The sequence below is a fragment of the Protomyctophum parallelum genome, assembly GCF_964188405.1.
Source record: "Protomyctophum parallelum genome assembly, chromosome: 1".
Classification (NCBI taxonomy): Eukaryota; Metazoa; Chordata; class Actinopteri; order Myctophiformes; family Myctophidae; genus Protomyctophum; species Protomyctophum parallelum.
The window spans coordinates 96,763,417-96,778,072 of NC_139697.1; the positions used below are offsets into that span (position 1 = coordinate 96,763,417).

At 45.2% G+C, this 14,656-nt stretch overlaps 1 protein-coding gene across 1 annotated transcript in view; it reads right to left on the reverse strand.

The window, feature by feature from the left end:
* The window catches only part of LOC310866841 (serine/threonine-protein kinase PAK 3), a 117,826-nt gene that overhangs the window by 42,005 nt on the left and 61,165 nt on the right, over positions 1–14,656 (reverse strand). Inside the window, exons 5-6 of the mRNA XM_083776596.1 lie at positions 14,302–14,339; positions 81–143 (exon numbers count right to left, since the gene is read on the reverse strand). Of these exons, the coding sequence (XP_083632722.1) occupies positions 81–143; positions 14,302–14,339 (101 nt within the window). The remainder of the gene's footprint in view (positions 1–80; positions 144–14,301; positions 14,340–14,656) is intronic.

Consider the following 14,656-nt stretch of genomic DNA (forward strand, 5'->3'; position numbering starts at 1 on the left):
GGGTGGTGGGTGGGGGGAGTGGCTTGAAGGGGGAGGAGTTTTAAAAGGGGGAGGAGGTGGTTTTAAAGGGGGGGGGTTACCTTGTCGTACAACGCGCTGCAGCTTCTGAGGCTGACAGGAGGGCCGGACGACAGCATACGGTTCTGAATGTGAGGAGTTGACACATGGACCAATTTTTTAAACTAAAAAAACACAGCATTTTAAAAGGAGAATTTCACCAAAAAAAACCCAAAAAACAAACAAACACATAATAATGACACACATAATATCCCAAACTATGAAGAACGATGAATGATTTCAATGATAGAAAAGGACGGGTGTTTTCGATGAATCTATCATGATTAAAATGTAGTTTGAATGGGTTTGTATAGGAAGGGGACCGGAAATAGGCCAATATAACGGCATAAAACCGCCCCAAAACGGCTCCAAAAAACAGCAAAAATGTTGCGTGCGGGTGAAGGGCCCTTCGAGCTTCAGTGCCCAGGGGCCCTCAGAGGTGTTAATCCGGCCCTGCCTGAGAGCAAGGATAATGTGTCATTACTGGCTGAATGTCTGAGTCCGGTGTCAGCAGGGTGGATCATCCAGGGTAACGTTCCTCTCCGAGCATACCGGCCATACCGTCTGCTGTTAATTTCTTCTCACTTTAAGGGACCATTGAGTCTCTGGCTAAACGCTCATTGTCATCAGGCAGTCATGGCGTTGGCGCTCAGGGACAAGGCTGCGCTGTTGGGAGTGTATGTATGCACATACCAAGCAACCTGCACCTCCGCAAAATGTTAAGACTGATTCAGACACATTCTAGGATTGTTTACCGGCTATCCTCATAGCTTCTTGAGTCACTACTTGTTTGGTGTTTAAGTCGCTCTGGATCAGCGTCTGCTGCTAAACTGGCTAAATTGAAAATTGTTAAGTGGTTATATATCAATGTTTTCCTCTCTCTGTGTACACAAACTATTTATATAGCGACTCTAGGAGCAAAGAGTTAATAGGGGCTGTTTTCAGGACGGCTCCGCTAGGCAGGATTACTGGAGCTGTGACGCCGTCGCCGTAGCTGTCAAAATCGTTAAAGGCGCAGTGAAACAGAAATGGTGAACAACATGAAAATGGTGTTTCAACATGAAACACCGGTCTGAAGTTTCTGAACCAATCAGAGCGTCGCATCCCTTCAGGCGATGGGACGGTATCTAGGGACGGTAGCTATGCTAGGCGCAACAGCGTGGTGTTGTTTGTTTATAAATCATATGGTCGGCCAGCACAACCAGTTTACTGTTATGTGGCTTATTTCTTCCATATAATGTTTTCAGATACATATTCTAGCGTGATGATTAAGTTGAAAGCGAGTAATACACTGTCTGGATGTTATCTGGAATGGAAATAAAAACGGAGTATTCTGTAATCAGTAGCAGCTGTGATGGACGGACGCGCAAATATGGGAAATTAAACGGGTGAGCTTCATTGTTATTGGCTTTTATCGATGTGTATCTCTACACGTCATCACGCAGCACGTTTTCGTTTTAATAAATAAATAATGCAATCGTTTTTATGGACCTTTGATATAAAAACACACAGAAATGAGAATTTTCAAAAAAAATTGGGATCCATTGTTAGGTATGCCCATATAATGACCACGGATATGGTCTAAAAGTGTGAAAAACGTCTTTTTCATTTCACTGCACCTTTAAGCAAACAGCCGTCGGCGACATTGGTTCCCATGGTGACGCCTCTATGCAGCGTGTGTCAAAAAAATAATTAAACACCCTGTCGCGCATCAGCTAACTTGCAGATATTGCTTAATTGTCTCCACCAGGCCGAAGGCATGTGGGGAGAGTATGTTTTGCACTCTGTCCGTCCGCGTGTCCGTCCGTCCGTGTGTCCGTGTGTCCGTGAACAGCTAATCTCGGCCACCGTTAACCCGGTCGATGCCATATTTTGCACACACACTCCCTGGATGCCAACGATGAACCTCTGCCCCAAACTTTCCAGAACGGCCTGTTATAGCGCCACCAGGAGGCCGCTTTGTGCTTTGTGCAAAACAGTTTTTGCACAGTACACCTACAGATTTTGTCCAAACATCACGCAAATTGGTACACAGTCTCTCTAGAGCCATTCAACGAAACGGGTCTTTCAGATTTATCAGACTCCATCCTGATTGGTTAAGATTGGCTTCCAAAGTTCACAGGAGTGCTCAGTTTCAAACAAAATGCTGCAAATCATGAACACATCGCGTGATTTCCGTGAAATTGTGCACCCACATTCCCACTAGGCCGAGGACGAAATGCCACATCAACAATTTCAACTCAGCCTCAAGGTGGCGCTATAACTGGCCAAAAAGTGTTTTTACCTCTAACTGCACGGATCTGTGGATAACCTGGTGGAGACCTGTGCCCGGAAGGGCACTTTTTCTAGTTCTTACATGTGCTGGACATGATCAGCAGTGGAAAGAGGAAGGTGCTGGAGCAATCTGTGTTGTTCTAAAACCGTTTTAATAAACATGGTTAATATGACATATGGTAGTGTTATTTCTTCATTCAGAGCATGCCCAACACATTACACAGCATAAGAGAGGTGATGGAGCAATCGGTGTAAATGTATGACAGCTATAATTTCAATAAACATGGTTATGACATGGCGTTGTAAACGTTACGTGTAAGTGTAGGTTCTGCCGTAGTAGAGAGCAGGTTTATGTATCGAGCACTGATTCATTTCCGGTTGACGGAGCCGACTGCCGTCGTTGCTTAAAGTCGCTATTATTATAATTCATCTTTACTCCTAGCCGGGGTCAAAAAAGGTCCATCTATCTATACGTGAATCTAAGTATTAATCATTGTGTTTTCTGCAATGAGGAACATTGTAAAAGGTCTGTCATAAATTACTTTGACAGAATCGGGTGAGTTTTCAGCACTGGCTGCGTTTTGAGAGCACGGCAGAGGAGATGGAAACAGTGCGACAATTAATTCCTGCATATAGATGACTGATATTGATGCTTTGATGCTTCTTCAAGTGACGTACAGTAGTGCGTCTATTATAGCCATGCATGAAATGTAGAGTTCATAATTTAGTCCAATACAATAAGCTACTACGCACAATCAGTGTTGTTTTTGACGACTAAAACTAAGACGAAAAATGTTCTTCGACTACCTTTTTTCACTGACGAAAACTAAATGGAAACTATTAAATGAAAACAAAGCTATTATGACTAAAACTAAGCTAAATGTCTTGACAATTTCGTTAACAGATAGAAACTAGACTAAAATGTTAGGAAAGGACTAGTGGACAAGAGATCCAGTATAGGTAATTTTACGCTTGGTTGCATGCTGAAAATAGCAGATCTACAAGCTCACAACGCGTCGCAAATCAGCCATTATGACGGCATTAAGGCCCCCAAAGTCCCCAAAGTTAAAATATGGAGATAACGCAAGATGTTTCTGCCCTACAACAATAAGGCTGTACAGTACTGGTACACACTCACAGCAGTAACATCCAGGGCCGGATTTTACCCTCCCAAGGGCCCCCGGGCTAGACACATTTTCAGGACCCCACTGGGCGGAAAATTGCCGTATTTTGTTTTAATTTCGCTGTAATTTTGGGGTACCCAGCCCCCCCAAAAGAGAGAGGCAGGCAGACAGACAACTAGTCAACATTGGCAGGGGTTCGGAGGCAGAAGCCATAACGGAAATGTACTGTAGTGGTGCCCTTTTTTGTTTTAGTTTTTTAACCCATTTTGGGCGGGAACCCCTTTTGGTGTTATACTTGAGCTATTGAAAAATAGCAGATCTACAAGCTCATAGCGCTACGAGCTTGTAGGTCTGCTATTTTCGAAAAATCGTGAAAATGTGGCGCAAATCTTTGAATATCGAACGCTTTTAACTCAAATCTTTGCTTCTGGGGGGGGGGGGGGTCCCTGGAACTACATATTTTCAGATGGGGGTCCGCGGCCAATTACATATCATTCTGGGGGTCCTTGACATGAGATATTGAGCACCACTGATATAGAAACATAGGTATTTCAGAAAACTGTCTGAAGACTGAAGACATTTTTTAAATGTTTAACGTCAGAGAAGTCTGACCCTGGGGGTGTTATGATCAATCACTGGGAGTACGCTAAGATCTCCGTGTGTCACGGACGGACGGCACTCAATTGTTTTACTTGTGTAAAAACATGAATACTGCCTAAACCTTATGGGTTTCTAGCCCTTTAATAAAAACATGAATACTGCCTAAACCTTATGGGTTTCTAGCCCTTTAATAAAAACATGAATACTGCCTAAACCTTATGGGTTTCTAGCCCTTTAATAAAAACATGAATACTGCCTAAACCTTATGGGTTTCTAGCCCTTTAATAAAAACATGAATACTGCCTAAACCTTATGGGTTTCTAGCCCTTTAATAAAAACATGAATACTGCCTAAACCTTATGGGTTTCTAGTCCTTTAATAAAAACATGAATACTGCCTAAACCTTATGGGTTTCTAGCCCTTTAATAAAAACATGAATACTGCCTAAACCTTATGGGTTTCTAGCCCTTTAATAAAAACATGAATACTGCCTAAACCTTATGGGTTTCTAGCCCTTTAATAAAAACATGAATACTGCCTAAACCTTATGGGTTTCTAGCCCTTTAATAAAAACATGAATACTGCCTAAACCTTATGGGTTTCTAGCTCTTTAATAAAAACATGAATACTGCCTAAACCTTATGGGTTTCTAGCCCTTTAATAAAAACATGAATACTGCCTAAACCTTATGGGTTTATAGCTCTTTAATAAAAAAGATAATATACTTTCAACTTAATCCAATCAGCCAGCAGAGGGAACTCATACTGATTACAGGACAGACGAGAAGTGAGAACACAAACAAACAAACAAAAAGCAGACACACGTTGTCCTGGAACACCATAACAAGTGAAGCTGAGACATTATCTCTGTGTCCATTCTGACCTGAGATCAGATTCATACGAGGTTTCCGCCGGACAAACACTGGGTCTGATGAACCCATTCTGACCTGAGATCAGATTCTAAAAAATGTCAGTCGTTCTTCGATTTTTCAAAAAATAGCAGACCTACAAGCTCGTATCGCGCCACTCGGTGGCGCGATATGAGCTTGTAGATCTGCTATTTTTAAATAGCTAAAGCATAACATGATGCCGACACCAAAATGGGTGTCCGGTCAGAATGGGTTAACTGAAGAGGTGCTCACATGTACCTCACAAAAGGACGAGCGCACATCATGACATAATACCCGTTTAGATGAGAACAACAAACAAACACGCCCTTGAAGGAAATGCCAATTCTGATATTATACGTATATGACAGACTATCACAACAAGGCCTGGAAATGATTCCACACTGCATGAACGTTTTCACCCAGATATAAATGCAACACTATTATATACTGACCATGGAATGCACACAGCAGTCATCATCCATGTTGTTGGTGCAACTCCTCACTCCTTTCTAAGGCGTGTTTGTCAAAACAACACAGCCAGACCCAATATAAGCTCCTCCTCAGACTTGACCTGTCCTGACCTGACCTCACTCAGATCCCCCCCCCCCACCCCCCCGCACTACAGGTTCTCACTACAGCTGGGTTTCTGGCCCGAGGGGGGGACGACTCCTAACTGCATTTCGGCTGAAATACAACGATTTTGTTCTGTCAGTTTATCGTAACGTACTAATAACCAAACCCTATAGAGCACCGAAGTCTGACGTCACTTTCAGTAGAGGGCGTCAGTCCCCAGGTTCATGTATTTGTTTAGTTGCATTGAAATCCCCATTGAGGCGATTTGAGATCGCCTCACATAACTGTGTTTGAAAAATAAACATGTCACCCCGGCCGCTTCACTTATATGGATATGAAGAATCAACTGACTGAGAGAAAACGCTAATGTTACTGCTGCTGAATTAGTTAGATTTTCACTAGAAGCAGACTGTATCATATATGAGTGACTGACTGTTGCAAACGATACAGAGACACCTTCCCGACAATAACGCCGAGACAGCTTGTTTATTTTTGGACCACAACGCTTATAGTAGACGATATTAAGATCACCCCATGTTATTCTCCATAGAGACATTACTTCCGCGAACCAGGGGAATCGTCGGGATGAGCGAGTTACGTCAGGACTTCGGTGCTCTATAGCGCCTGCATATTTAATAAAAAATCACTGAGTGGTGCAACTCCCCTCTCCCCCCCCTCCTCCTCCCCCTCCCTCCCTCTCTCTCTCTCTCTCTCTCTCTCATTAGCAGGCAACAGTCCTCTGTCTCTGTTTCTGGCAAACAGCGCCCCTACTGGTACTCATTATATGATGCTCTAGGTGAACGTGTTGAACACATAGGTGAACACGGACAAAGCTGTTCCTTTCTGAGTGGTTGCACCACTCAAAAACATTTCACAATCTTAAAAAAATGGTGGATCTACACGCAAGCTTGTAGATTGTATAGCTATTTTCTTTTAAATAATATAATGTGGTGAAACTTCCTACATCTTTAGTCATAACAAAACTGTCGATGCTACAGTAGTTTGGCTGCTGTAGAGTTTAAGTTCATTGCACTACATCATTCAACACACTGTATTTTACTGTGTACGATAAAACACATGCCCTGTGGGGATGTCCTCTCTCTCTCTCTCTCTCTCTCTCCCTCCCTCCCTCCCTCCCCAGAGAGAAAATCATTTTAGGAGAGGATAACGGAAGGGAACACAGGTGAAAATAATCCCCCCGACATCCCTCATGACAGCGAGGCCACAGCCTTTAGCAGGGAGAGCCCAGTCAGTGTCTACATCCCTCATGACAGCGAGGCCACAGCCTTTAGCAGGGAGAGCCCAGTCAGTGTCTACATCCCTCATGACAGCGAGGCCACAGCCTTTAGCAGGGAGAGCCCAGTCAGTGACTACATCCCTCATGACAGCGAGGCCACAGCCTTTAGCAGGGAGAGGCCAGTCAGTGTCTACATCCCTCATGACAGCGAGGCCACAGCCTTTAGCAGGGAGAGCCCAGTCAGTGACTACATCCCTCATGACAGCGAGGCCACAGCCTTTAGCAGGGAGAGGCTGCAGTCAGTGTCTACTCTAACCCATCCCTCATGACAGCGAGGCCACAGCCTTTAGCAGGGAGAGGCCAGTCAGTGTCTACATCCCTCATGACAGCGAGGCCACAGCCTTTAGCAGGGAGAGGCCAGTCAGTGACTACATCCCTCATGACAGCGAGGCCACAGCCTTTAGCAGGGAGAGGCCAGTCAGTGACTACATCCCTCATGACAGCGAGGCCACAGCCTTTAGCAGGGAGAGGCCAGTCAGTTACTCTAACCCATTTTGGGCGGGAATCCCTTTTTGGTGTTTTAAGCATTCCGTTCTACTTTAGCTCTCGAAAAATAGCAGATCTACAAGCTCATAGCGCGGCACCGAGTGCCGCGCTATGAGCTTGTCGGTCTGCTATTTTTTGAAAAATCTTGGAAAAATGTGGCGCAAACCTTTGAAAATTTATTCTTTCAGAGCGAACGTTTTTAACTCAAATAGTTGTTTCTGAGGGCGTCCCTTGGTGGAACAACATATTTTCAGATGGGGGTTCGCGGCCAAATACAGAAAATTCCGGGGGTCCTTGACATGAAAGTTGTCGAGCACCACACTGACATAGAAACATGGGTTTATCAGAAAACTGTCAGGATTTAGAAGTCATTTTTGTAGAATCGTCGTCAGGGACTAAATGCAGGCTAAGTGATATTGAGTGAAGCCTTTAGCAGGGAGAGGCCGGGGGCCACAGCGTGTCAAACTGATATTGAGTGAAAAGAAAGAATTGCCTGCACTTTTGGAGAACACATAAAAAAAGGACCTGTCTGGTCTTGGCAGAGCTATAGAAAGAGCATCAACCATGTGTCTGCTGGCAGGCCGTACGTGGAGGGTAAGGTACTCAACCCCATAGAGAGATACTCCTCCTGGTCAAATAATACTCAACTACAAGAGAAAGACGCTCAGTCACGACTGTATACTTGAGTTAAAGTACTGGAGTGCTTGCTTAAAAATAATAATAATAATAAGTGTTTAACCCATTTTGACCCGAGATCAGATTCTAAAAATGTCTGTTTGAAAATGACAGTTTTCTGAAATAGCTATGTTTCTATGTCAGTCGTTTTTTCGATTTTTCAAAAATATCAGACCTGCAAGCTCGTAGCGCGCCACCGAGTGGCGCGCTATGAGCTTGTAGATCTGCTATTTTTCAATAGCTAACACCAAAATGGGTTAATATCAATGCATTGCTGTATTCAAATGTAGAAACAAGATTAAAAATGTTTCATAATAATAGTGAAAAGAGCAGATTTACAAGCTTCACGCAATTGGTTGCGTGAAGCGTTGTGACACTTTGCCATTTGAAATTGGGTTAATTCATAATGTACTTTTCCCAATTCCAATACATAATCAAAAGTAGTATATTTGTTCTTTGAAAGTCCATAACATATGAATACTCAAGTAAAGTAGTAAAATGTAAGTAAGTACAGTACTCAAGTACTGGGTCGCAGTGCAGTCGTGGAAGCCTCCCCTTGTGTACTTTGTTACTGTCCAGCACTGCAGCCTCAGTGATGTCATCAGTGATGACATCACTGAGGACTCTCTCTCCCAGAGGGGCGTGGTTATATGCCTAACCTTAACCTCCCTAAACTCACCAAAACTATGCCTAGACCTAAACCTAAACTCACAAAAACTATGCCAAACCCTAACTTTAACCCTAACTCTACTTATACATACATTTGTACGGTACAAAACACTGAAGTCCTTAAACCAGAAACCAAACACTGCCTCTAAACCTAACCTTAACTAAGCCAGAAACCTACAGTAACCTCACAGAATGGATGGATTTGTTTTTTTTATGTCCAGATAGTCCGTCAGGCTACACAGACGCGCCTCCCTCAGGAGATCTGACTCAGCTCTGAACCCATTTTGATTTGGCGATAGGAACCCGTTGCGACCGTTAATAACCTCATAACCACACCTCAAAGCTCCGGGAAAAAGGGTGAATCCCGAACAACAGTGATGATGACCTCAGGGCTGATGTCATGATGACTCCAGTCAGTCCGTTTGTCTCCAGAGTCGTGCCTTCTAACCGGCTTCAGCTGAAGAAACAATTACCAGCGGCTCAGCTCCCTTGTGGAAGCGGCCCGTCTGTCTCTAAGATAAGATAAACCGGGGCAATAGGGAACTTGTTGTCTTGTTTGTTTTGTCAAGATCAGATAAACCCCGCTTAAGAACATGTCATTTGTCATGTCATTGTAGCACATTAGAGATTAGGGGGATTTAGTCGGGGGGGGGGGGGGGGGGGGGGGGGGGGGGGGTTATACAAGAATAGTCGAGTCACCTCTCGAACTGTGACGGCCGTGAAAGAGAGAAGGAAGTCCCATGGGCAGGGAATACCAGTTTGACAGATACCCTGGGCTGGGTACTACATACAGCCACTTCTAAGCTCACAGAACCTGTCACGACCTCACCACAGTGACCACACCCCCCCCCGGCGCGTTCCAGCATAACCCCAGCATGAGGCAGACACACCGCATCTCTCCTCTCTCTCTCTCTCTCTCTCTCTCTCCCCCGCCCTGGGGGGGGGGGGGGGGGGGGGGGGGGGGGGGGGAATTCAACAGCACTGCATCCACAACGAACGAACGCATTCTGGTGTTTTTCGTTTGGTTGTTTCTGTTCAGCAAGCTCCGACGAAAAAAGGCATTAAAACCACGTGAACTCCAGCATGCCCGTCTAGTGCCTGAATCAAGGGGGAACATTCTGCAAAAAATAGCAGATCTACAAGCTTTTGAGCGTGTCACTGTTAGATATGTAGATAAACTGCAGTTTCCTTCTGTGTGTGTCCCTGTCCCCCCCCCCACACCTCCTTTTATGTGATTATTATTAATGTAAACTGTATTATTTCCAATATTTTGTGTAGTTGTTTTGTCTTTAATGCACTCTGGTTTTGTCCAGATATTTTGAGTGTTGAAAACAGGCCTTTCGCTTTGTTTGTGTCATCCATTTGGTGTGTTTTTGGTACTGCCTGTACATTTAAAATTAATCAGTATTCAAGTAATCAATCAATCAATCAATAAAGCCGCTATAGTTTGCCCGGGGTTATATTCTAGGCTGTTACACCAGGGATCCATAGCCCACTCCTCAGTCTCTAACCTGGGGTAAACCCATCCGTTCTCTTTGGCTCAAGTGTGTTTGTTTCTACTCCACGCCGATGGAACGGGGAGCCTTCCATTCCATGCAGCTCCCAGATGACCTTCTCCAAACAACTCAAGTTACATCTAGCTTGAAGCTGACAATCAGGAGCTCAAGGAAGCATGTCCCAGGGAAGTGTCTGCTAATCCCTAGTCTAGAGGAGACTGCGCAAACATTTGCTCAAGTTAAAACAGTGGATTACTCCAGGTTATTGTCGCTGCCATACACGACAGACCCGCCTTTTGTTTTATGTGTTTAATCCGCCGTAATGTAATAAATAAAAAGAAAATCCGTCTTCGCCGCGGAGATAGAGACTAGATGCATTTGTTTTGATGACGAAACCGGAAATCGTCACATGCTGTGGGCTGCTAGGGCTTCTGGGAAATTGAGGCCAATGCAAACTAATGGGGTTCAACGCCTCATGGAGGAGGGTCCTGTGCTGCGTCTTCCGGGTGTACCAAGATGGCGGGTGGTGCGGTCGTTCATAACAAACGGGGGAAGCTTTTTTCGCTCGATTTTCACGGATTAAAAGCCCAAATAATTCAGCGTATGCTCTAAAGGTAATACAACAATCTCGGCAGTGAAGGGGGGTTGATTAAAATGCGGGTTAAGCGTGTAAAACAGTCAAACTGTTAACCAACATTGGACAACAACAGAGTTCCTCACAGAAGATGCCCTTTCGCCCACCTCAGAACAGCTGGCAGGTATGGACCCTGAAGACCTCATACCAGTTGGCAGGTATGGAAACATGTGATGTGATGTGACGTGTGGTGGGGGGGGGAACATAATGGACGATTGGCATTTTAAGTTTAGGAGTAAAATGTCCATGTAGCGACATGGCAGAGAACAGAAAACAAACATTGAGACTCACTATGCGTGACAACTAAGCTATTATCACAGCTGGCATCACAGACGCCCCATTGGAACAATGACACAGCTTACCTGCTGACTGTCGGGGGGGGTTTAGGGCAGTGGTTCCCAAACCTTTTCATGTCAAGGACCCCCACATTGACACTAATTAGCCCCACGGACCCCCATTAGACCGGGACCCCAATTTATATTGTAAAATCAAAGTTAATTTAACTTTGAGAGTGTTCAAATGGAACCAAATGGACCCGTTATGGTCCATTCGGTTCCATTTGTACACTCTCAGAGTTACAGACCCATAAGGGTCCATTTGGTTCCTAACTATCATCTGCGTGGGGACCCCCTGGAACAAAGTTCCAGTCCCACTTTGGGAACCACTGGTTTAGGGGTCATACATGTCCCCCCCCATCTCACACAAGCGATACTGGAGTACCGGGTTAGCAACTTACTACTTGAGTTGCTATTAAATGCCTTGATGTCATATTCGACCATAGGCCTATTGGCTATCATTTATAAACTCCTCTGGTGTCTCACATTTTGTTTTAAAATCATGCTTTATTGTTATGCTATTTTAACAGGCTTAAAAACACATCTTGCAGGAAGAGACAATGAGAGAGCTTTACAACAGAAGACCAACTATTAGGGGACTAAACTATTAGGGCATTTGAACACTGATGCAATTGCCTGCCAGTCACAATGTGGGACAGGGTCTCAACAGTCACAATGTGGGACAGGGTCTCAACAGTCACAATGTGGGACAGGGTCTCAACAGTCACAATGTGGGACAGGGTCTCAACAGTCACAATGTGGGACAGGGTCTCAACAGTCACAATGTGGGACAGGGTCTCAACAGTCACAATGTGGGACAGGGTCTCAACAGTCACAATGTGGGACAGGGTCTCAACAGTCACAATGTGGGACAGAGTCTCAACAGTCACAATGTGGGACAGGGTCTCACTCAACAGTCACAATGTGGGACAGGGTCTCAACAGTCACAATGTGGGACAGGGTCTCAACAGTCACAATGTGGGACAGGGTCTCAACAGTCACGATGTGGGACAGGGTCTCACTCAACAGTCACAATGTGGGACAGGGTCTCAACAGTCACAATGTGGGACAGGGTCTCAACAGTCACAATGTGGGACAGGGTCTCAACAGTCACAATGTGGGACAGGGTCTCAACAGTCACAATGTGGGACAGGGTCTCAACAGTCACAATGTGGGACAGGGTCTCAACAGTCACAATGTGGGACAGGGTCTCAACAGTCACAATGTGGGACAGGGTCTCAACAGTCACAATGTGGGACAGGGTCTCAACAGTCACAATGTGGGACAGGGTCTCAACAGTCACAATGTGGGACAGGGTCTCAACAGTCACAATGTGGGACAGGGTCTCAACAGTCACAATGTGGGACAGGGTCTCAACAGTCACAATGTGGGACAGGGTCTCAACAGTCACAATGTGGGACAGGGTCTCAACAGTCACAATGTGGGACAGGGTCTCAACAGTCACAATGTGGGACAGGGTCTCAACAGTCACAATGTGGGACAGGGTCTCAACAGTCACAATGTGGGACAGGGTCTCAACAGTCACAATGTGGGACAGGGTCTCAACAGTCACAATGTGGGACAGGGTCTCAACTGTCACAATGTGGGACAGGGTCTCAACAGTCACAATGTGGGACAGGGTCTCAACAGTCACAATGTGGGACAGGGTCTCAACTGTCACAATGTGGGACAGAGTCTCAACAGTCACAATGTGGGACAGGGTCTCAACAGTCACAATGTGGGACAGGGTCTCACTCAACAGTCACAATGTGGGACAGGGTCTCAACAGTCACAATGTGGGACAGGGTCTCAACAGTCACAATGTGGGACAGGGTCTCAACAGTCACAATGTGGGACAGGGTCTCACTCAACAGTCACAATGTGGGACAGGGTCTCAACAGTCACAATGTGGGACAGGGTCTCAACAGTCACAATGTGGGACAGGGTCTCAACAGTCACAATGTGGGACAGGGTCTCACTCAACAGTCACAATGTGGGACAGGGTCTCAACAGTCACAATGTGGGACAGGGTCTCAACAGTCACAATGTGGGACAGGGTCTCAACAGTCACAATGTGGGACAGGGTCTCAACAGTCACAATGTGGGACAGGGTCTCAACAGTCACAATGTGGGACAGGGTCTCAACAGTCACAATGTGGGACAGGGTCTCAACAGTCACAATGTGGGACAGGGTCTCAACAGTCACAATGTGGGACAGGGTCTCAACAGTCACAATGTGGGACAGGGTCTCAACAGTCACAATGTGGGACAGGGTCTCAACAGTCACAATGTGGGACAGGGTCTCACTCAACAGTCACAATGTGGGACAGGGTCTCAACAGTCACAATGTGGGACAGGGTCTCAACTGACTGTACTTCCAAATGACAGAGGTTTTCTAAAGAAACGACGTGTCTGATATTACAGCTCAAGGCTACAGACGAGGCCAGAGCTGATGGACGTCATGTAACACACAGACGGTCAGAGGAGGTCAATGTTGTAGTCCATGCAGGGAGGCCGACAGTCTCTCTGAACACATTCTGACCTGAGATCAGATTCATACAAGGTTTCCGCCGGACACACACTGGTCTGATGAACCCATTCTGACCTGAGATCAGATTCTAAAAATGTCAGTCGCTCTTCGATTTTTCAAAAATGGCAGACCTACAAGCTCGTATCGCGCCACTCGGTGGCGCGATATGAGCTTGTAGATCTGCTATTTTTCAATAGCTAAAGCATAACATGATGCCAACACCAAAATGGGTGCCCGATCAGAATGGGTTAACAACACCCACATCTGTCCAGCTAGTATAACTATATGTAAGATCCATATATATATCTATAGTTAAATGCTTATTGTTATTAACACTTAACGGTCAAATTGGATCTCCCCTTTACAATGCATTGAAATGATCTGCTTCATATTGACGGTAACCTATATCGCTATAGAATTAGAATGTTTTAGGTTAAAACAAGTATGAGGGAATGTTGATAATCGTTGCCCCGAGAGCATTCTAAGATTCAAAAGGAAGATGTTCAGAAACGTTACCACATTTGAAATGACCAACTTTAAGATGCAGTACTTGCCATGGGGATGTGGGGGGGAAAAATATATGTAAATTGTTTTGAAAATACTTCTTTGTACTGTAAAATCAATAAACATATGTTTAAAAAAATAAAAGATGCAGTACTTACCAAAGTGTTAGCCGCTATGTAGCCATGCGCGGATTTGTCTGAAATCAAAAGAAAAAAGGTTCTCTTATAGAAACGGCATGCTAATAAAAATGCATAAATGAAGGGTGTTACTGTCTCCGCCAGGCCGAAGTCATGGCCCAAACTATGGGTCCTAGCTGGTTACTGTCTCCACCAGGCCAAAGGCATGGCCCAAACTATGGGTCCTAGCTGGTTACTGTCTCCACCAGGCCGAAGGCATGGCCCAAACTATGGGTCCTAGCTGGTTACTGTCTCCACCAGGCCAAAGGCATGGCCCAAACTATGGGTCCTAGCTGGTTACTGTCTCCACCAGGCCAAAGGCATGGCCCAAACTATG